The sequence below is a fragment of the Azolla caroliniana genome, unplaced genomic scaffold (genome assembly GCF_043228905.1).
Source record: "Azolla caroliniana isolate FFs.n. ecotype wild unplaced genomic scaffold, voAzoCaro1.0.p SCAF_16, whole genome shotgun sequence".
Taxonomy (NCBI): domain Eukaryota; kingdom Viridiplantae; phylum Streptophyta; class Polypodiopsida; order Salviniales; family Salviniaceae; genus Azolla; species Azolla caroliniana.
The window spans coordinates 6,112,182-6,135,549 of NW_028230451.1; the positions used below are offsets into that span (position 1 = coordinate 6,112,182).

Here is a 23,368-nt window from a genome sequence, read left to right on the forward strand (position 1 = left end):
CTATGGTTTTATGCAAGCATCACAAGATTTCTATGCTTCTAATCTTCAACTATCTGTATGGTTTTATCCAAGCGACATAATATGTTTATACATTTAGTTAAGTCTTAAATCATGTGTATGGTTTTGATCAAATAACATACACATGCTTAGTAGATTCTTCAACTATTTGTGTAGTTTTATGTAAATGTGTTAGGTGATGTGTATGTTTTGTTCCTAATTTGTTGTTCATCACATTGCACCTACGATTTGTGTTAGATGTAATCAATGATCAACCCCAAGTTGTCAATTTATCCCCGCATGTATTCGTAGAATGCACATTTTGTGATAGTGCGCCAAATGAGAAATAGCTATTGTCCAACCTAGCCATTTGGGTCAACACAATGTAGGAAATTGCAGATGATTTGGACAAAATGTATTTAGGAGAGAGGAAGTAGAGTAATAGGATTGACTAGTCAAGTTGGAAGAATATTATGTGGGCAAATTAAGATGTACTTAGTCTTGAGGTATGTGCCATTGGCTTTAAGATAAGTAATATCTAATACTAGCTTGTATCTTGGAGCTAGATCATATTAAATGACAAGCCAGTTGACAAAAAAGGAATATCCCCACTACTATCAATTGACTTGCACATTTAATGATACCGAAACCAAACAAAGAATATAATCCACTCTCTTTGTGTCTTACATAATGATTGTGACTATTATTTTTCCCCACTAATTTGTATTTGATTAGTGGATATTCTACCTAAGCTCTTTTTGGGAGGTCAAAGGTTTGAATCTTATTTGGGCAATATAAGATTAAGTGGATAAATGAATGTGATGGTGGACATTATGATTATCTTTTAAATTTGGTCTTAGAACTTAGAAGACATAATATATCTTTCTTTCTTTTTCTAAGGTGTGAGTGCATGGGTGGGTGGACTACCATTGTGAGCTACTCTCATATGTAATAGGAAGTTTGTTTTCATGTATACATATTTGTGATTGGAACTCTATCGCCAATCTAATTGATTCTCATTATTTTTAATAATATGTTCATCACATTGCACCTACTATCTATTTATATTCATGCTAAGTATGCTCTATTGTTACTACTATGGTATAATGTATGTTAATTAAAGATTTTAGTGCATTGTATCCACGATGATCAATATCATTATTTGTCCTAGACGTTACGAAGTGCATGAATATAGTTCACAATACCTAGAAAAGAATGGAACTTTGGGTTTAAAGTAGTGATTTCATTTCTCATGGATTACATATATCCTCTTGGAAAAATGTTATAGAAAATTTTAAATTCTATTTGATTATGATCAGCTTAAAGATCATCATGGATTGTATTCTGAAAGGTTAAAGCAAACCAGAAATAATATTTTATTATTATAAATTTAAAAGACTAATTTTCTTGGATTTGATGGTGATATAACATCAATAGTTTCTTGTTATTCAATGCTTTCAATCATGCATATATTTTTTGGTCTAGTGGCATATAATTCTTTCACTTTGCAATAATGTCTAGTGTAATGAAATATCTCATTCCTTTGCAAGTCTTCAAGGCTTGCATTAATGCACATACTTCAGGATATGGTATTGCATTAACTAGAGCCTTGTGTTATAGATTTCTACACAAACAAAAAGTTACATTAGAAATCCATTGAGAATTGTCGAATTGTTATAGGATTGTATTACTCAGAAGCCTACATGACATAAATTGGTATTGCAAAAGTTTAAAAACATATAAAAAGAAAGCAGTACTCAATCACGGTAAAACTGGTTACATTCTTGCTGATTACAATTCTCACAGGGTATAAAGTTGGCTCCATCTTCTCAATTTATACAATTTTGAATGCTCACAAGATATTAAGTTGGCTACATTCTTGCTGATTTCAATTTATTGACCTCTTCTGGGATCATAAATTCTTTCTTTATATGAAGTTAATTACATACTGCCAATTTATACATTTCATGAAACCTCACAAGGTTCAAAATTGGTTACGTTCTCAGTGATTACAATTCATTCACCTCTCTTCTGAGACCATCAATTCTTTCTACTATCAATATCCTTGTGAGGGTGCAGACGATTACATATTATAGCAATCCAACCTGTGGGATGCTCAATAACTCTCTGCAAGATCCAACAGGAACACATTGTAGTGTTGTAATATTACATTGAAAAGTCATACATTTTGCATGCTAAATAAGAGACTACAATATCTTTAGTAGGGATATTCAATGTCTACATACACTGCAATTAGGACTGGTGTTTCCTAAAATTCAAATACTTGGGGATTGAGATTTTGCCAGACCAGATGATGATGCTATTGATTGCGTAAGGAATGCAAAATGAGTTAGATATTACCATTTTGGAATGATTATAATCTACAACCATTGTTGTATAAAGAGCTGGAAGGTGAACTTTGTTGTGTAGCATCTGCATAATGGAATAAAATTGAGAAAATGAGAATGCTTTATCGAGACAACATTTAGAAAAGGAAGCTTTGAGAGGAGGTTTTGATGTCAGTAGAGCATCACATTCGTGAGAATCACAGACTGAACATAAGATTAATAGAGAAGTATCTATCCCTCCATTTGATTTAAACCCCTGATTGAATATGAGTGCATCACTTGTCGTGGTTCATGATACATTTACTAGAACAAATTTGGCCACTTCTTAGTAAGGGGAAAGTACCTTAATTTTTTTTACAAGTGGCAGCCTTTCTTATAACATTTTCACCATCTTCTGAAACAAATGGTGGGAGAACAAGGAGGTATCAGAATTGTCACTCACCTCCCTTAATGACTTGCGCAGAGATCATGGTTCCCATCTCATCCCTTGAAGTGTGAATTTTCAATCCAAATATGACATTATACAACCTTCATTTCAATCCTCTTAAGGACTTGCTATAGGTTTCGTGTATGTCTTCTGCTGGCAACAAAGTGAGAGCATCAACTTAGTCTTTGGAAATTAATATCAAAATACATTGTCACTAGGACTGCAGCAGAGTCTACATTTACTCCCACCCAGAAAATCAGCAACTCAGAACTTGAGAACAGACTTATTCCACAGCTGATGCAGGCACAATCCTTCCATAATGTCTCCGATATCAGTTGCATCTCCAATTTTCCCTTGGTCTTGCAGTTCGTTGACTCTCTGATGGGTCTTGATTCCTCATAATCCAAACTTGCAGAGACCACAATCTGGGACAGGACCGAGCATCCAATTCTTCAGCTTCTCCTCTCAACTCCAGACCACATTCCATGAGCCAAATGGTTTTCAATGTTTTGAAAAAACATTTTAACTCGTATCGACCCATGCATTATTGCTTGGTTTCTTCCAATGAGCATGTTTCTGCCTCACAGCTTCAAGTATTAGTGCACCCTCTTCTATTCCTGCAGCTGCATAAATATTAGACATAAGTATGTAAGCCGCAGCGCAACTATTATCTAGTCGGATTGCTTGATCAAAAGCCAATCCTCCCAGCTTCACGTTTCCCCATTTTCTACAAGCAGCCAGTAAAGCAAGCCAAACTGGAAGATGATCACATGATGGAATTGAATTGATGAATGACATAGCTTGGTCAAAGTGCCCCCCACGTCCGAAATTAACAACCATGCATGTATGGTGCTCCAAATTCTGTAAAACTCCATATTTTCTGCTCATATTTCTAAAATAAATTTGGGCTTCATCAAATAAGCCTGAGTGACTACATGCATTTAGAACACACAACAAGGTGACTGCATCCGGGGAAAAACCCTCGTCTCGCATCCGCTCGAAACATTTGAATGCTTCATAAGCTTTCCCCCTCTGAGCATAGCCCGCAATAACTGCAGACCAAGAGACTATGTTTCGAGTAGGAAGTTCTTTAAGTACTTCCTCAGCTTTTGCAAGCGCTCCGCATTTTGCATACATACCCACCAATGCGTTACCTAGCACAATATCTTTATCCAGCAAGCCCATGTGAACAATCTCATCATGAATTTCTTTGCCCTTGTCAATAGCACCTATACAGCTACAAGCCTTCAAGATGCAAGCAAAGGTGATCATGTCTGGCAAGATGCCCTCACCTTTCAATCGTTCAAAACAATTCAGTGCTTCATGACCCCGTCCCTGCTGGGCATAGCCTGCAATTAATGCAGACCAGGAGACAACATCCCGAACACACAGATGATCATGCACTCGTTGTGCTTTTGCAAGCAGACCACATTTAACATACATATCCACTAAAGCATTGCCAACCACAGAATTGTTTTCTAAAAAACCCCTATTAATAATCTCACTATGAATTTGTTTGCCCTTGTCAATGGCTCCTATACTGCCACATGCTTTCAAGATGCATGTCAATGTTACCACATGTGGAGACAGGCATTCTCCTTTCATACGCTCAAAACAGTTCAATGCTTCATGACCTTGATGCAATTGGACATATCCCGCAATAAGTGCAGACCATGAGATCATATCTCGAACATGAATCTTTTCAAGCGCTTCATGAGCTTTTACAACTTCACCACATTTTGCATACATATCAACCAGAGCATTGCCAAGAACAATGTACCTTCCTAACAAACCCCGTCTAGCAACCTCATCATGAATTTGTGCACCCTTTTCTATAGATCCTGTGCTACTACAAGCCTTCAAAGCGTAAGTGAAAGTTACCACGTCAGGGGCAATGCCATCCTCTTTCATCTGTTCAAAACATTTTAGTGCTTCATGACCTAACCCAAGTTGGGTATATCCTCCAATTAGTGAAGACCAAGAAACAATGTCCCTAACGGGAAGCTCATTGAGCACTTGCTGTGCTTTTCCAAGCACACCGCATTTTGCATACATGTCCACTAAAGCATTACCAAGGACAACACTGTTCGACAGTAATCCCTTCCTAATAATCTCATCATGAAATTTTATACCCTTACCAATATTCCTTGTGCTGCCACATGCCTTCAAGATGCAAGTAAAAGTAATGGCATCGGGAGATAAGCCCTCACTATGCATACGCTCAAAACATTTCAGTGCTTCATGACCATGCCCTTTTTGAGTGTACCCAGAAATTAGTGCAGACCAAGAAAATATGTCTCTGACAGGAAGATCTTCAAGAACTTGTCGTGCTTTTGCAAGCTCATTACACTTTGCATACATATCCACCAAAGCATTACCAAGCACAATGTTTTTCTGTAGAAAGCCCCTTCGAACAATCTCACCATGTATTTGTTTCCCTTTATCAATACATTTCATAGTTCCGCAGGCCTTCAGGACGCTAACATAAGTGATTGAATTGGGAGACACACCAACCTTTTGCATCTTCTCAAAACAGTTTAGAGCTTCATGGCCTTGCCTACATTGGGTATATCCTGCAATTAATGCATTCCAAGATACTATACTTGGGACTGCAAGCTGGTCATGCAATATTTGAGCTTTTCCAATTGCACCACATTTAGAATACATACTGATTAAAGAGCTAGCAAGATCAGACCTCTTTTCCAACAAACCCTTTTTTAGAATGTCAGCATGCAATTGACCTCCTTTATCCAGATCTTTCCTCTTAGCACAAGCTTTGAGTAGGGCTACAAAGTCAAAAGCTTCATTTTTTACATCCATTGTCAATGCTCCCCACATTCTTTTCTTCAAACTCCTTCGTTGATAACTAATAGCTCTTCTCATCAACTCTTGTTGAGCCCCAGAAATTGTTGAGTAGCTCTACATCTAGATAGACCCTACAATCTCACGATTTAGAGAGTATTCTATGCAAACAAAACACACAATCCACTCAAAAACACATTTCTTTATTACTTGCTTTGATGGGTTAAATTTTGCAATAGTCTTTTAGAAGTGTTATTACTTCTTTAGGTCTTATTGACCATTATGGTCTTTTAGAAGTGTTATCTTTCTTTCTTTCTCTCAACCAAGATATAACGAAGGGGTTACAATAGATCAGGCAATAGCAATTTGTCATGCATGTAGGCCCCAGCCTCATGGACCACAATCTCACCACCCATGTCATCGATGGATGAAGGCCATTTATCTCCCGCCATCACAGGTCCTTCCCTCAATTCAGAGAACTTTCAATTCCAGATCGACATATGCTAGAGATCTTTCGAAGACAAAAGTTACAATATATCTGACTTGAGAACTTACATGTGCCGATAACAAGATTCTTTAGTCTCTTTTTATTTTACTTGCTTTTATGTTTACTTAGTAGCATTTATTTTGTTTTGATTTGTTGTTCGCAAAGACGAGATCCAATTTACGATGTAATCTCTTGTTTGGTCTTATATAGGTCATTTTGGCCTCTTAAAAGACGCTAATACATCATTCTTTCTTTTCTCACTCTGCCTTCACATATGCAGTTGAAACCTTTATTTGGTCTCAATGGCAAGTATGGTCTTTTAGAGAAGAGTTTCACTCTTTTGAGTTCAACCCAAGGAAGATGCCAAAAGGAACAGAAGGTTTTAGAAGGGTTTCACAATAATGGATCATATTTTGACTTTGAGACCTATCGTTGACAGTGGTGAAGAACCTAGTAGGACTTTTGGTTGCTTAAAACCTGCACCACATACTCAAATTTGCCATAAGGGTACGGTCATTGAGGGGGATTCAAAGCAAAGGGCATAGGTTAGGGAAAGTTACATTCCTATCGCAAAGAATCCAGTGTTCCATTGCCGGACCAAGCATATTTGAGATCCAATACCAGTTCATATGACAACTCACTTCCGATGAGAAAGTGAAGTTGGAATATTGTTCTTTAGTGGACAACTGCGTGCATCTCTTTTTGAAGGCCCTATGCATTTACTGGATTACAAAGCTAATGTGGAGTATCTGAGCAGGATGATGCATGAATTTGGCCTACCAAGTGTGGTAGGATTTCAGGCAACCCAACAATAAAACAGAATCCAAAAGAATCGGATGATGCAGTTAGTGTCGATAAACTTGTTGACGGGAGTTCTGATGCGTACAAGAGTCAACTACTCTCTTGCTTCATGGTCAATGAAGAGAGTGGTTATGTTAAGGTGTTAGCTGTTAGGGTTAACAGCTTAATGTATAATAGGAACCTTAGCGAGGGCACTAAGGTTAGTTCTTCCCTACAAGCCACTGAATTGCGTCTATATATGCCCACTTTGAAGCACCTGACCATAGAGCCCCCATTTTACCAATCTTCTGTTGTACTCATGCTTTGATGCTCTGATAATCATAAACACTGTCTTCTGCATAATTTCTTTGCATTCATTAACTTAGTTACTCTCTATTTTCCAAGCAATAGGTAATATATACTTTTATTTACAATATAAACACTTCAGTTGTGCATTAATTGTGGAGTTTAGCGACGCACCTTTGCCAATACTGCTTGTTTCAACACCAGCAATTTGATCATCTTTTGGTATAGAGGTTTTTACAATCATATTGTGTGCATTTTACAGTTTTCTAATATGAATTTTGCATGTCTACAGGAGTAAAGTTAATGTGAGATGAAAAGAACAATCTTTCATGGGCAGCTGGTTTCAATGTCTTTTGCATGAATATTCACATGAAAAAATCACTTTTCATCCTCAAAATATGTGCAAACAAGAGTCCACTTCAAAAGCACATGTTTTTTCCACCAAAAGAAAGCATGTTCTGGCCTTATAATTCAATTATTCATTTGGTTTTTCAAACTTCATCCGCGAATATTCATTGGAGTGCAATCACTCCTCTAAAGAGAATTAGGTTCTCGTTAGTCAACATAGCCAAAGGTCTAGGTAGCAAGAAAAGCAGTTTCGATGAGAATGTATTGGTGTCATGGAAAAGAGAACATTTTCAAGGTCCGAGTTTCAAGCACATCAATTACAATGAGCATTGAGCTGAGCGCAGTCCAGATCTTGTTGAACAACATTTTGTAATGTCTCGGTTTCATTTAGTACAAGCACACCAGTTCCAATGAGAGACTATGTGTTCTAATAGAAAACTTGTTACTTCCGATCTTTCCAAAGGACTCCATGGTTGGGAATTCAGTCGATTTACTGAAATGGAAGGAAGACACGAGCAGAATTGGCACACAACAACAGCATGAGAGAAAAAGATGTAGGAACAAACTGTGTGCCAAAATCTGGACCACTCCAAACCTAACCGAAACGTATGAGCAAAACAAGCAAACTCAAACTCTGTATCATCCGAAAATCTGAATCCCTTTAAAGAACGGAGACACATGAGGGAGAGATCCGGACGTTACCTGCGTATGCGCGAACCCTAAAGCGCGCCATAGCCAAGGCCATGGATGACCTAAGTTCTCACACGGGAGGGGTCTTCTTCTGGTCTTCATGGTTTCTTGCGTTTCTGCTTTTTGCTTTTTGCTTTTTGCTTTTTGCTTTTTAAGAACCTTACAGTAGATTTCTTTTTTAATTCTCTTTTTTTGCCTTTTGCCTTTTGCTTTTTAAGAAACATTTTCAGTAAATGTTCCCCTTGTCAATAAGTATTTTCCATGCTTTCTTGCCTTTTGCTTTTTGCTTTTTGCTTTTTAAGAACCTTCCAGTAGATTTCTTTTTTAATTCTCTTTTTTAGCCTTTTGCTTTTTAAGAAACATTTTCACTAATGTTCCCCTTGTCAATATGTATTTTCCATGCTTTCTTGCCTTTTGCTTTTTGCTTTTTGCTTCTTGTTTCTTTTGCTTTTTGCTTTTTAAAAACATTCTAATAATATTTCTCTACCGCATGATTTGCCTCTCTCTCTGACTCTCTCTCCATTAATGCATAACTCACTCCCTAATCAGAACCCTATAACAATGAAATCGCCTCCTGGTCTTCATGTTTCCTTGCGTTTCTACTTTTTTCGCCTTTTGCTTTTTGCTTTTCGAAAACCTTCCAGTCGTATTCCTTTCTAAATGCTCTTTTTAGCTTTTTGCCTTTTGCGTTTTGCTTTTTACGAAACATTTTTTCTTAGTAATGTTGCCATTCTCAATATTTTCCATGCTTTCTTGCTTTTTGTCTTTTACTTTTTGCTTTTTAAGAACATTCTAGTAATATTTCCTTGCCGAATGAATTGCCACTCTCTCTATCTCTCTAGATTAATGCATCGCTCACTGCTTAATCAGAATCCTAACGATGAAAGTACCAGCTTTTGAGTCCGACCTCGACCCCGCTACAAAACGTTCACCACCCTCTAATAGGAGGTTCTAGATCTATCCCATTGTCTGATCATGCAGCAAGTAGAGGCTTGATCGTCCAATATCTTGCAAACACTTCTCTACAGATTGCTTACTCTTCATTCCCATCTACCTTCATCTTTGATCTTCATTTCCATGGGCCCTTGACCATAAATACGTTATATTTCAACATACATGTTTGTTGTATGTGCCTCGTAAATCTCTTCTCAACACACACACTTAGATTTTGGTGCATGTAAATATAAGGCCGTTGAGTTCACTACATTTGATAGGGTTGACCATAAATATGTTGTATTTCAAAACACACGTTTGTTAATACGCCTTTTGAATCGTTGGTTTGTTGAGGACTATGGTTACCAACAACATTGTTATATACAATGCTAATCCTCATAACATTCCTTGGTGAAAATGACAAACAAAATAAGAGTTCAAACCAATTACATTCCAAGAGTTATCAATCAATATGACTAATTGCTGGAAATCTTGAATGGATAGAATTCAAATCTACACCTAATTATCTACATGAATCAGTAGTAGGCAATAGTGGGAAGTTGGCCTTTCTTTGTGGGAGGGTATATAAGTTTTTAATGGTCAGAGGTTGAATGGTTAATTAGTGTAAAAAATCGTGGTGATTCAGTGTAGTGGAATAGGTTAAAGATATGTGTTGTGTGTGTGTGTGTGTGTGTGTGAGAGAGAGAGAGAGAGAGAGAGAGAGAGAGAGAGGATTGAAACACAAGATAGATGAAAAATAGAAATACTCAAGAAAACTTTATATTACAAACGAAATTAACCGGCACATTACAAAGTAGGAGGGTGCTTTATCTAGTCACCCTCTCTCTTCATTAACTACCGAAGCTCACCGGTCATGGGGAATGTGGAAACTCATTAGTTATATGTCATAGAATATGATTCGCTGACACATAGTTAATGTGTAGAGAGTGGTGGTGACTTTTGACCTTTGAGTGCTCATAGGTTCTCAAAAGTGTGTTCACACACTAGTTTAGGTTGAGCTTGATTCTCAACAATTAGAAACCATTGGCAAATCTATGCTCCTCATGCATGTGTGAATCCTACATCTTTAACGCTATTTACCATCAAAAAATCCTCTTGTTTTCTATTCAGGATCACGTCATTTCAAATTTTATACTCCCACATGAATGAAGGAACATAGTGTTTCCTAATCTATATTATGCTTCTCTAGTAATGAAAAAAAATTGTTTATTCAATTGGCGATTTTATTGCAAGAGTTATTCAAGCAATCAACAATGCACATGAGAATGAGTAGGTGGCTCAATAAAGTGAAATTGCTTGCCTGCTTCAATATGTCATGCCATATTCTCCATGCTATTCGACCATTGTTGCACTTCACCTTGAAAAGAAAAGAAGTGAATTTTCTTACTCTTGTTGATCAATCACCTAATGGTTGTTTTTTGTGGTTTCCATACCCTTCGGATTCATAATGTGTCCATGAGATTAATATAATTGCAATGCCAAGGATCAACCTTACATTGCTCAAGATGTATGCCAGTTTCCTCAACGTACCCACTCATCTTGTATCGCATGCTTCTCCGAATTGGAATCATAGTGTACGCAACTTTGGTTCTAGAAGTGGCACTCGAAGATGAGATATTTGTCATGTTGAAGGAAAGAGGAGACAAGAGACAATAAAGTAGAAAGGACAAAGAGAATTGAAATGGGGGTCAGCAACTTCGGTGCAACTCCTAGGACCGTACCTTAAAATTGACTATGCTGTGAGGTTCATTAAACATATTAAAGTATCGTGAGTAGTGAAAGCAAAAACCCAAGAAAGAATACATGGTTATTGACACGATAGAGGAGCAACCATTTCACTTTCAACACATTCACACGACAATTAATTGCTATAATATATGGGGGAGACCTTTCTATTCTTTACACGTGAGTGATTGCTTTTTAGAGGGGATGGCAATTCTCTTAGGACGAATAACCTTAAATGAAAGCTTTTATGTCACTATCAATTGTATTAGTGACACCCTGCACCTCCATATCAAGGAGAAAAATCATTGAGTTCCCACTAAACCTCCGAATCACCGAAAAAATCATTTAGTGACCAGCATTCCACCATGGAATGCTATTTTGATCTAAACATTGTTACAATTCCTTATCGCCCATAGAATTCAAATCACCACTCTAGAAACCGTATATTTCCGAAAGAAACGTGCAAGAATATAAGACACACAATGTCCCAACACTCAAATGTATACGAACAAAGCACTAAACTGTTACAACGTATTTGCTTGAATCTTGAAAATATGTAGTCAACATTACAAATATGGGTATTAAAACAACAACTAAACTTTTGGCAGAGGTTTAGGGTGTAGAGTTATTGGGTGCCAAAAAAACCAGCCACAATTTGTATGGATTTGGAATGTATAAAGAAAAGAAAATATCACAAAGCCGTAAACCCCAAAAGCACTAACTTTTGAAGATACAAGTAGTAAGCATCAGGTCGGATCAACTCAATGCCTTTCTCTCATAAAAGAGTATATCCATGCTTTGACCTTTTAAATATGAGCACACATTATATAAGGTTCTGTACAATAAAAAAAAGTAACATGTTCCATAGCTATTCCTTCTTTGATTACTATCAATTCTGACTAATTACATTTTGTGCTTAATGTATGTATGCATGTATTATGTATATGCAATAATGTATGCATGTATTATGTATATGTAAGTATATAATCATGCATGTATATAATTCTGCAGTAGGATTACATGGACTATATGTAAGAATAGAAGAACAGAAACAATGCATATGTGTATTGCAAGGAGAAAAAGGATAATCTCCATCTATCCATCTACAAAAACAGAGCAAATGCATGCTTGTACTTCCTTAATTTCACAGTTTGCAGACAGAAAACAGAAGAATCCCCTTCAATAAACCATGCACAAAATGTGGCTATGGATCATCAATTGGGCACCACCATTTCATTCAGACAAGGGAGAAGAAGAAGAAGAAGAAGAAGAAGAAGAAGATAGAGAACAGGGAAACATAAGATACTTATTTTATTTCAGGAGAGTATCTACTGTAACCTGCAAACGTACATGGGCCACTCATCGTAGCACAAAAACGAAGAAGAAAAAAAAAACACAGAAGTAACTAAACCCTAATTCGTTCGTTGTAGGACGCTGTCAACAGATAAATAAAAACGGCAATCCAATCCAATCCTTTCCACCCATGGTCCTGCATTTCAAGCCCTGCAATTCAAAGACAGAGAAACCCAAAAAAAAAGTGGCATCGTCAGGTGAATTTGCAAAAAAAAATAAAAAAAATCGAAGAATCAACAAGAAGATTTCTCTGCAGAAAATACAAAAAATAAAATTAAAATTAAAATCGAAGCATTAACAGGAAGATTTCTCTGCAGAAATCGAAGGTTTGTATGATTCGATGAATCACAGCAGGAAAAGCATGTGATGAGCAAGACGGACATGGTGTGGTGATGGCAGGTGGGGGGGGGGGGGGAATGCCAGTAATGGTGGCTTTGATTCTGATACATTGGAATGGCTATGGAAGTACCTGGAGCAGTCGGTGGTGGGGGTGATCTTGAGGCCGAGGGGTATGCTGCAGGACTGCGGCAGGGAAGAGGCGCGCTGAGGGTTCAATCCAGGGATGGATTGTGCATTCTGCTTGATGCACCTGCAGACTGCGGCCCTCACAGGCCCCTTCGACTGAGCGTTGAGCGACCTCACGTTGGCACAGCACTGCGGCGATGGCGATTGTCCGTTCCCCAGCAGGTAGCCGAAGCATGGCACGAAGTACTTGTTCACGTTGTTGCAGTCCACGTTCACCGCATCCGCCTGCAGCCCACCCTTGCCGGCCATGGCTAGCAGCAGCACCGCCATAGCCAGTGCAGTGATCTTCAGCATCGCAGGGAAAGAAGAAGAAGCCATGGCAGCTCTGCTCCGCCGAACGAGTTCTCGTTAGTTCTCCTCTCTGGAACGTTCCTTCCTTCTGCAAAGATTTGGCCCTCTCCTCTGTCTTCTTTCTTTCTTTCTTTCTTCTACTCGACTCTCTCTCCCTCTCTCTCTCAAACTCACACACAAAAACGCAAACCCTAAAATGCTGGCTTCTACTGATGCTCTCTGCTCTGAGCTTCTTTCTCCATAGCCGCACCTTGAGTGGGGGGAGGGGGGGCTTTATATAGGCACTGGCAGACAGACCTGGTGCGGGTGTAAAATTTTCTTCTCTTTTCTCTGTCTTTTCTTTGACAGAGAGAGCGTCTGGAGCAGGAGCAGGAGCCATCTTTTTCCATAACTTTCATTTTCTTTGGTTTTGACGTGCATTCAATGGAAAAAGGAATCGCAGAGTTCCCATGGCCCCCGCCATGCCATGCTCTGATCTTCCTTTTGTCTGCTTCTCTCCATCTTCATTTATGTCTCTCTCTCTCTCTCTCTCTCTCTGTGTGTTTCTCTGTGACTCTGTTTCTCTGCCATTAGGGCATTCAAAAAAGTCTTCTCTCTCTCTCTCTCTCTCTCTCTCTCTCTCTCTCTCTCTTCCTGTCTTCTCACACCATTTGTCTCCCTGCAGGATCTCTGCAGTATGTATGTACTGCAGCAGAGTGTGTGCAGAGGAAGAGGAAGGGAAGGGTCCCATTGTGTCCTTTCTGGAGACAGACAGACAGAAGACAGACAGAGAGAGAGAGAGAGAGAGAGAGAGAGAGAGAGAGAGAGAGGCCTAGATGGATTTAGGTTTAGGGTTTAGGGTTTAGGGTTGCCCACCGGAGACCAATGTAGGTGGTCATGGGTTCAACCCCTTACATTCCACAATGGCATCTAGTGAAGAAGAAGAAGAAGAAGAGAGAAGATCGTGACCACCCGCCCCATCCTTCCTTATATGCCGTCCCACGTTCGCTCGCTCGTATCGGTCGATTTGTCCCAAGGGCCATGAATCTACCACCCACCCCCTCGCTTCCGAAATGCCGATCAGTCACAACAACTAGATTGATAAGTCAATGAGCCCAATCCCTAACATGGGTTTCAACCCCTACATTCCACATTGGCATCTAGTGAAGAAGAAGAAGAAGAAGAAGAAGAAGAAGAAGAAAGAGAGAGAGAGAGAGAAAGAGAGAAGATGCGTGGTTTGCAATAGAAACTCTCTTCCAAGTTTGGTCACATTTCCAAGTCTCTAGAGCGCACACACACTCTATGGACCCCAAGCTCTACCTAGGTGTCACCTCGTTCGTCCGTTGATCGGTTGGCTGGAATCGATCGTGGCCGCCCACCCATCCTTCCTTATATGTCGTCCCACACTCATTCATATCGAATGAATTGTCCCAATGACCATGAATCTACCACCCACCCCCTCGCTTCCGAAATGTCGATCCATCGATCAGTCACAACAAGATTGATAAATCAATGAGCCCAATCCCTAACATTCTTCTACCACACTCCCCCGATCATCGATGGCTGCTCTGTTTCACATTGTCCCTTTTCAACCTAGACACCATCGGGTGGCCCCGTGATAGTTCCGGAATACTGATTGTTTGAGAGAAGAGCATCCAGATCCTAAAAATTGGAATACATCGTCCGGGATGGAGATAAACAAAGTTGGTAGTTGAACCCTCTGAGAATAAATCTTGTTGGTACGTGATGTATTGGTTGTCTTCTCTAGCAACATGCTCGATGTCATGGTAGGTTCAATTGCTATAGACATCATGCCTATACGGGGCCGGGGAGGCAACATGAATGAAGGGACACAATGCACTTTTTCAATATATCTAGGTTGGGGATTTCAAAAAACGTAAGGATATGTACTCAATGAGTTCATGATGTAGTATTACAGGGTAACTTACCACATGAAAATCACAAACGAAATAAGATTTCGTCAAATTGATTTGCAAGACAGAATGTTGAACTTTTTTAGTGTGAGCACATAGAGGAAATGAAAGTGCTAGAACAACATAGGGAGCCCCCCACACAAAATGGAAACCAACCCAACATTGTGCTAACTTGCTAAGATTGATCATTGATACTTAATATGAGAGAGAGAGAGAGAGAGAGAGAGAGAGAGAGAGAGAGAGAGACCATGAGGTCATGGGTTCAACCCCTACACTCCATATTGGCATCTAGTGAATTGAAAGTATGTATGAAGTTTGTAATAGAGAGGTGAGAAAATTGGGTTTCGAACCCAAGACATAATGCTCATCATATAATAACTTACCACTAGGGTAAGGTACTTAAGAGAGAGAGAGAGAGAGAGAGCGAGCTAGCTAGCTATGTTATTAGCATTTGGTGAAAATCAAACTTGTGTCTTTCAATTCCCAATGGCTAGTTTTTGTCATATTCTCCTAATATCTCTCCAATGAGTTCATGTATGTAGTTGGTCAAAGCATGTGCAAAAACATCGTTGGTGATGTGATATATGGCTTATATTAACTCCCATTGAGCTCATGACCTTTCTAGGTAGAGGGGAGGGAAATGAAGACAAGAAAGAAAGAAAGAACAAAACATTATAATATAACATCGAGAAGTAGCCTATGAGAGAAACCATAGTACAATAAGGAGATGTGAAGAAACTCTAAGATATTGCATTGTCGTCTATGAGAGAAACCTGTTGTACAATAAGGAGATGTGGTGAAACTCTAAGATGTTGATTGACCATGCTTTGAGATGTTAAGAAATTTCTACTTTGTAGAACACCATCATAATAGGTGGCAATGGTTTGTGTGTTTAACCACCTCGACATTTGATAGTTGCCTGTTCTAAGTAATGTACACAATGAGATATATGAACCTAGGAGCTTTGCTCACTAAACACTTAGTTAACCACTAAGGCATAACCCTTAGCAATAAAAAAAATGCACCAATCATTTTATAACTAGGCATGGTCAGGCTTAAATAATTTAACTAAGTATATCATTAAGCACACGTAAGTGATTAGAATACGTTTACTTAACTTGCCACCTTTTAATGTTTTGTTTATGAAATTATGTGTGACAACACGAGGTGTGATGAATCATGAGATCCAAAAAGATAGAACAAAATCACAATTCAAAAAGATACAATGATGAGTGTGATAAGGATCTCATGTGAAATGGATATGTCTTGACTTGTGACATATGACAAATGGATGCCCCCACTGACATGATATTCGAACTAGAGCCTATGTAAATGTATATTAAACGTAGAATGAGAGATGCACACACACACACACACACACACACACACACACACACACACACACGCACGCACAAAGTTAAAGTAACATAGTGCGTAATGTCCCCAATCTAGTGTAAATAACTTTCACTATTCGACAAACTTATTATATTTTTGTTGGTCATTGATTGTGGGCCAAGTTGGCATTCCTACTACTTTTCAACTCTTATAGGACAAAGTCTTTAAAACAACCAAGGAAAAATGTAAGAAGAATTGTATGTCTTTTACCCATCATTACACGTACTATATTTATGTTGAAATTAAGTGTATGTATATACTAGTCAAAATGCATATACTAACATTTATATGCAGGACATCCAACCCACTCCCTTGAGTCCTATATAGTTTTAGGAGAGGATATATGCGACCCTATTGCAAGGGAAAACCTCGAGAGATCAAGCATTGTGTGTGTGCATTTGCACATGTGCGCAAATATACAATTCCAACGTATAGAGTGTGCACCAACTCTTTAGAATCCAACTACCAACTATTAATAATGTGATCAGGCAACCCTCACACAAAGTAGTGGATGAGTGGAGTAGTAGGTTGTTTAGAGCTCATATTCCCTCTTCCACCGTTGTATTCGCTTCATGTTTATTCCTTAATCAATGCTTACAACTTCTTATTTCTTACTCTCTTCTTCCATTTCCTTTGTTAATCTTTTGCATGTGTGTAAGGGAATACGTAATGTAGTGAGTGCACAATGAGTGCTTCAAATATTGTTGTTTGTACTGTAACGTCAAAGTGGAGCAATATGTTTGAAGACATCATCACAATCCAAATGAGGAACAAACTTTGCATTTTAATATACTTAATCTTCATGTAGAAGAAAGTGCATTCCACACTTCCATAGCCTTTGCTATATTTTCCTCAAGAGTCATCAAAATTTCAACATAATCATCTTCCAATGCGAGAGCTTGCCTGCTAAAGTAAGTTCCACGATTTCCCTAAATTCTCCCAAGTTATAACAAGAGCGTGGTAAATAGAAATGTCAAAATATAACTAACTTAACATACATCCTTGACACCCTAGTCACCGCAACATGTAGCAGAAATTTTAAAATTGTGCCTAACACCAAAATGGAAAGTGAGGTGTGAGTCCTGCATCCTTGCACAAAATCCAATTAGGACATTAGCTAGGAAATAAGTGACCAACTTACATGATCTTATGCCTTCTTCAAATCTAGTTATATCATAAGAAGTCCTTATTTGGATCCCTTAACATAATTGACACGCATTTACAATCTCATAGTTTGAAGGATATCTCTAGCCACAATAAATCCATGATGCATACTATGGACAATAGGAGGTGACACTTTCTAAAGTCCATTATCCATTACTTTGAAAGTAAACAATAAACCCATTACGAGTATAGGCCTTCACTATTAAAAGAAGAACACATAGGCCACCACTACCCAAAGTACACATGAAAGACAACATTCAATACATGTTTAATGAAATCAACTTTTCATGAATGAGGCATCGTCGTGGAACTACATACTTCCTTGAAACAACATGGTAAGAGGAAGTGGACCAAGATATAACATGTCAAGTTGCTCCACAAATGTTTTGATATTTTCATTTGTATTAAATCCCAATCTAGGCTTTTATCATTAGAAGCATGTGCAAGTAGACACTTGAACTCCACTTTATTATATGTTTTTTGAGGGTTAAAGAGTTTTGAAATGTTAAATAAATTACGAATAATTACTTGTGGGTTGACATGGACATTACTGTTCGTGTAGCAGTGAACCATATGTTGGCATAAAAGGCTGACTCCTTCCGTGCATACATTCTTACATCATGTTCAACTAGTGTGATAGACTTTATGGGGTTGACAATTATCATAATCTAGTTCTTGATTCAAATTACATCATATGTACATGAGCGTTTCGGTGTAGCTTAAGATATAATAACGTACGTATGCAACAATACATCCTTTGTGGGACGGGTCACTATGACACACTACAACTAATTAACTAGGTATGCAATAATGTCACCTTTTGTTTGTGATGTGTAAAACATTGAATATTAGGGTGACAAATATCCCATGCAAGAAGACCATGAACCATTTACTAGTAAAATCATTTTGACGAAGAAAGGAAGGATTGAATACAAGGGATTGCCTTACCATCAAAGGCTAGAAACAATCCATTGTTTGATATGTGCATTCTAGAACAATTGTAGAACTACAAAAAATACCATCATCCAAGACACTACAAACTGCTATTTGCTCACTCACTCGACCAAAGAACCAAACTATGAAATAAGAAAACAAGGTTTGTTTTTCATTTTGCCTCCTACTAAAGGTCATGTGTTCAAGTTTTATGGAGAGGTAATCTATTTAGCCTAGAAACTAAAAGTCGTGGGTTCCAAGTCCTCACATTTGTTTGACACACTAAATATTACTTCTCCTAAAGAGCATGCCACATAAAAGAATTGAACTAATGGTCGTCCTCTCCCTTTCTTGAGTCAGTGGGCATCCACATAAGATGGAACTATTGTGTCCCTACAAGGATTTCTACTCGTAAAATTTTATAACTAATAGAAGGAGTTTTTTTTGGAAAAAAGAAAGAAAGAAAGAACTGAACTAATAACTTTGAGATATCTAAAACAAATGGCACAACAACGTCAACCATATTGAGTATTTATGTTATGCTCTCCAAATAATTAATATGACCATTCTCTCTCTCTCTCTCTCTCTCTCTCTCTCTCTCTCTCTCAATGTGCAATAGTAATAGAATGCTTATTGCAAATGGTATATCTTTATGGCCCAACACTAAAGGTTTTACATGTAGAAAAAACATCGTATACATAAATTCTCACTTGGTGAATGGAAATCAAAATCCAATAAGAGGACTTTATGTATTGACCTCAAATGTATACATAGGTTTTCTTATGAGAAGGCCATTGAAGATAATAAACAACCAAACTTGAGCTTGAAAAAACACAATGAAAATAGCATGATTAACTATGTTCTAGTTTTCGAAGCTATTTTGAATCGTATACATAAACTCTCACTTGGTGAATGGAAATCAGAATCCGATCAGAGGACTTTATGTATTGACCTCAAATGTATACATAGGTTTGCTTGTGAGAAAGCCATTGAAGATAATAAAAAACCACATTTGAGCTTGATCGTTATGCGAGCACCCATGTATTCCAAGATAGTTGAGGATATGTTACAAATGACAAAGATACAACATGGTGCCACACTAGAATGCAAATGGGAAGCTTTTAAGAAAGTCATTCTCTCATGCACAAACAAATGTTTTTCGACCAAACACACATCTTAGAAATGCATCAAGAATTAGAATTAGAATTAGAATTTTATCATCCATAAAGAGGCCAAATTTGACCTATGGGACCAGAGTATACACGTGTTCTTGATATGTGTCTCCTTCCTAAGAAGGGGTATTCATACATTGAAGCACAAAGTCTCTATGTGTGAATAAAGCATACACATATGAGCTCAACCTTCTCGGTGGTGTCTTAAGTATGGCACTTAAGTTATCACTCCCTCTTAGTATGTCAACATATCTTGAACGAATTGCAGTATATGTTGAGCATGTGAAGAGCAAGTGACATTCATCCTCTACCATGCCTTCATTGCATATTTTGCATGTTTTCAAATTTGTTACATTTTGATACCATGATGCAACTACAATACCTAACTTGTGAGATCGAGTACGAAGTAGTTAAGGGCTCTACGAGCATTACTACTCATATTGGTAATGAGATAAGGTTGGATACGATCAATAGGCATTCTTGCTTAATATTGAGACCAATATTGAGGGTTGACATTTGCAATGTAGTATTCTAGCTTTTTCCTCTTAGCATCTTCCCACTTCATCCTTAATGATTCCACCAACCTTTCCTCAATCATTACATATTGTATAACATTGCCCGAAAGCTTTAAAAGATCATCCAAACCCCATCTTCTAAACCATTTCCTTATGTCAACAACCCAACCGGATGAGAGAATTTAACTTTTATGATTCTTTGTAGCTTACATCCAACATTCTAAGCAAGATGTGGTAATCGATGATTCAACATATTCTTGACTTTTGTAATGTATTTATATACTTTTTGGAGTGCCAATAGTTCTATGGGTCGAACACTTGTTTCTAAGAGCATAACCTGGTAAGAGATAGTGCATTTAACTCCTAATTGTCTCCTTAAAAACATCTTTTGAATTTTCTCACTCTCATTCCATGCATTAAGAGAGATGGTGCCACCCCATACTTCTACTCCATAAAGCAATACTTGAGTTACCATGGCATTGAACAACATTAGTTTTGCTTCCCATCCACAAGTATCACTTTGGTTGCATTGGTTCTCCAAAAGGTAATACGATTTCCAATCGGCTTGGAGCCTAGAATCAAAGCATGCACTCCATTTATTTGTGGTAGGTACATCAATACCAAGATATTTAAAGCTTTGAACAAATTGTATATGTTCACCTATATATGTGAGCATAGGGTAATGATGAGGTTGGATGGTTTGCACTACCAACATTTTTGTTTTCTCCACATTCACTGCTAGTCCACTACTATGGCAAAATTCTTCTAATACCCTAAGTAAATTTTGTATACTATCAACATCATATGAGAAGAGTACCACATCATCAGTATATAGAAGCAATAAGATAACATGTTGCATCAATTTGGGAGCATTCGATCCTTCTTCTCTTGCAACCTTATTTTCCACTTCTTCTAATTTATCAATACATAAGCCAAAAAGTGTGGGTGATAGTGAACATCCTTACTTGACCCCCATGTTACTTAAAAAGTGCTTTAAGAATCCACTATCCATTTTTAGTTGGCATTTAACTTGTTCATATAGGTGTGCAACAACAACTTGGTACTCTAATGGCATGTCAATCTCTACCATTCTATTCAAGAGCTCACTTTGTGGTACTGTATCACAAGCTTTCTTTAAATCAACAAAACAACAATAAAGTGTTTTTCCTTGTAAATGTGACCAAATGATCCACAATGGAGTGTTTTGGGCTAAATCCTGCTTGCCCAAGTGCTCTTTTGCTTGTACTTTCAACCCATGTGCTTATCTTTTGCTTCATAATAGTGCTATATATTTTAACAATAGTTGAGCTCACCATTATTGTACGATAATTTGATACTTGATTCTTATCGCCGGCTTTAAATATTGATTTAATCCAATTCATAAGCCAATCATTTGGAAATCTTTGTTTTATAGCTTGCTCTATAATTGTCATTATCCAATGAAGAGTAGGTTGCATCCGCTGCTTTCTCACTCACCATCTTCTTTATTCCCTTATTGACATCATCAATATCGATACATGTAGTGCATGGTGTTTCAATTTTCTCAACCATAGGAGCCACACCTTCATGCATATATAGCCTTTGTACATAGTCTAACATCTCTTCATTTGTAAATTGGCCTTTCACATATTCTTTCTTATCCTTGAGTTGTCCCCATGCTAATTTTGGTTTGAGCTTAAACAAGTTTTTCTTTTTCATCTCTTGCATTTGGAAATATCGTCTTTTTTTCTCCTCACTACTTATATAGGTGCCATGCAACAATCTTTTCATTTCCCCCCTCTATGGACTTAAACCATTTGAGATATATCTTACATTTATCGTTGAACCAAGAATTACATGGAAAACTACATGTCGTATGCCCACCCACATGCCTCTTAAAGTATTGATACCCAACCTCAAGGATGATATCCTTCAAATGTTGCCAATTTTCTTTAACATCGTTGCTTCGAGAAAAATTTAACAAATGGTTCTCCACTTCAAATGTAGTTCGAAGAAAAAATGGTTTGATAAAGAATGTCATGAAGCTCGAAAGTGCTTTATGATTTTGGATGTGGTCAAGGATAAATAAAATTATCAAAAACATTTGTATGAGTACAAAAGGCTTATTCAAAGAAAGAGAAGAACATGGGAAGTTACTCAACAATTTCTCCAAATGTAAGAGAAAGCGCATGCATCTACTAAATTTTGGGGTCTAAAAGGGAAACATGTTAAGCATTATGGTAACTTAACTTGTCTATGCATTATCAGAATTTATATGAGCTATCTCTTGCCAGAAAGATGATGTGTTATGGTTCTCTTTCATAGGTCTCCCTTCTTTACAATTGAAGCTATATGCATAGGACGTAAGAAATTGGCCTCTCAAACGGCAAGCAATGAATGGTTAAAAGTTAAAATGCTCAAATGGAAGGGAAAGGAAACACATGCATGGATAAGTGATAGGTTTAATCATGCATTGCAACATGGCATGACATATGATTAGATTACAAACTAGATTAAACCTTTACCAAATGGTGGAATGTAAACAACTATCGAACCATCATGGTTGGCTTGCTAATGTCAAAACTATTTGGATATATAATGGAATCAAATATAAGTGCATGGGCCGAAAAAAAATAGTAAGAGAGGTTATGGATAAGCTGACTTCCAAAAACCTTATAGCATTATTGATCACCTTGTCACCCTTCGAGTATTAGTGAAAGAAAGTTGCTTGAGAGGTAAAGGTTTATATTGTTGCTTTGTAGACTTCAAGAAAGCTTTTGATATGGTACCTTGTGAGCATCTTTGGAGGCGAATAGAAGAACTTGAGGTGCCAAGTGAATATATGCTTGTAGTGTCCCAAATCTATAAGAAGGTTACATATTGCATGAGTATAAGTGATAGACTTTCAAATTTTTTTCAATAGCACTATTGATGGTTAGCAAGTATGCCTACTCTCACCAACTCTATTTGGTCTATGCATTAATAAATTGAAAGAAATGGTTACCAAGTTTATAAAGGAAGAAGGCATTGAAGAAGTTGTTATTGGAAATGTAGTAATCATGCTTTTATTAGATGCAGATGATGTACTCCTTTTTGCAAAAACTTCAAGAGATGCACAAAACCTTGTGAAGGCATTTAAAGATTTTTGCATTCATACTAAATTAAGTGTCAATATCTCTAAAACAAATATCAACCATGCATTAAGTACAATAATGAGCTACTTGAAGTTAAGAAACAAATGTCATACACACTCCTCCTTGAGAT

The 23,368-nt window shown here is 37.6% G+C and overlaps 2 protein-coding genes across 8 annotated transcripts; both read right to left on the reverse strand.

Annotated features, from left to right (window-relative positions):
* Positions 1 to 1,706: 1,706 nt before the first annotated feature.
* Positions 1,707 to 8,289, reverse strand: LOC147853818 (pentatricopeptide repeat-containing protein At3g09040, mitochondrial-like). 7 transcript variants are annotated; one of them, XR_015531222.1, is made up of 3 exons: positions 2,689 to 6,415; positions 2,359 to 2,430; positions 1,707 to 2,124 (listed from the first exon to the last, which is right to left on the reverse strand). XR_015531222.1 is itself a non-coding variant. In XM_087332640.1 (3 exons), exon 3 carries the CDS (start codon positions 5,653 to 5,655, stop codon positions 3,295 to 3,297), a length of 2,361 nt encoding a protein of 786 aa, XP_087188766.1. In that variant the 5' UTR covers positions 5,656 to 5,708; positions 7,322 to 8,090; positions 8,198 to 8,289; the 3' UTR covers positions 1,707 to 3,294. The 7 variants fall into 7 exon arrangements, 2 of the variants coding, with proteins under 2 accessions (XP_087188766.1, XP_087188765.1); XM_087332640.1 differs by adding exons at positions 7,322 to 8,090; positions 8,198 to 8,289 and having other exon boundaries at positions 1,707 to 5,708; XR_015531223.1 differs by adding an exon at positions 8,198 to 8,289 and having other exon boundaries at positions 1,707 to 3,395.
* A 3,868-nt stretch (positions 8,290 to 12,157) lies between these two features.
* LOC147853819 (non-specific lipid-transfer protein 1-like) lies at positions 12,158 to 13,210 on the reverse strand. Its single transcript, XM_087332280.1, has 2 exons — positions 12,687 to 13,210; positions 12,158 to 12,367 (listed from the first exon to the last, which is right to left on the reverse strand). Exons 1-2 carry the CDS (start codon positions 13,058 to 13,060, stop codon positions 12,361 to 12,363), a joined length of 381 nt encoding a protein of 126 aa, XP_087188406.1. The 5' UTR covers positions 13,061 to 13,210; the 3' UTR covers positions 12,158 to 12,360.
* Positions 13,211 to 23,368: the final 10,158 nt, after the last annotated feature.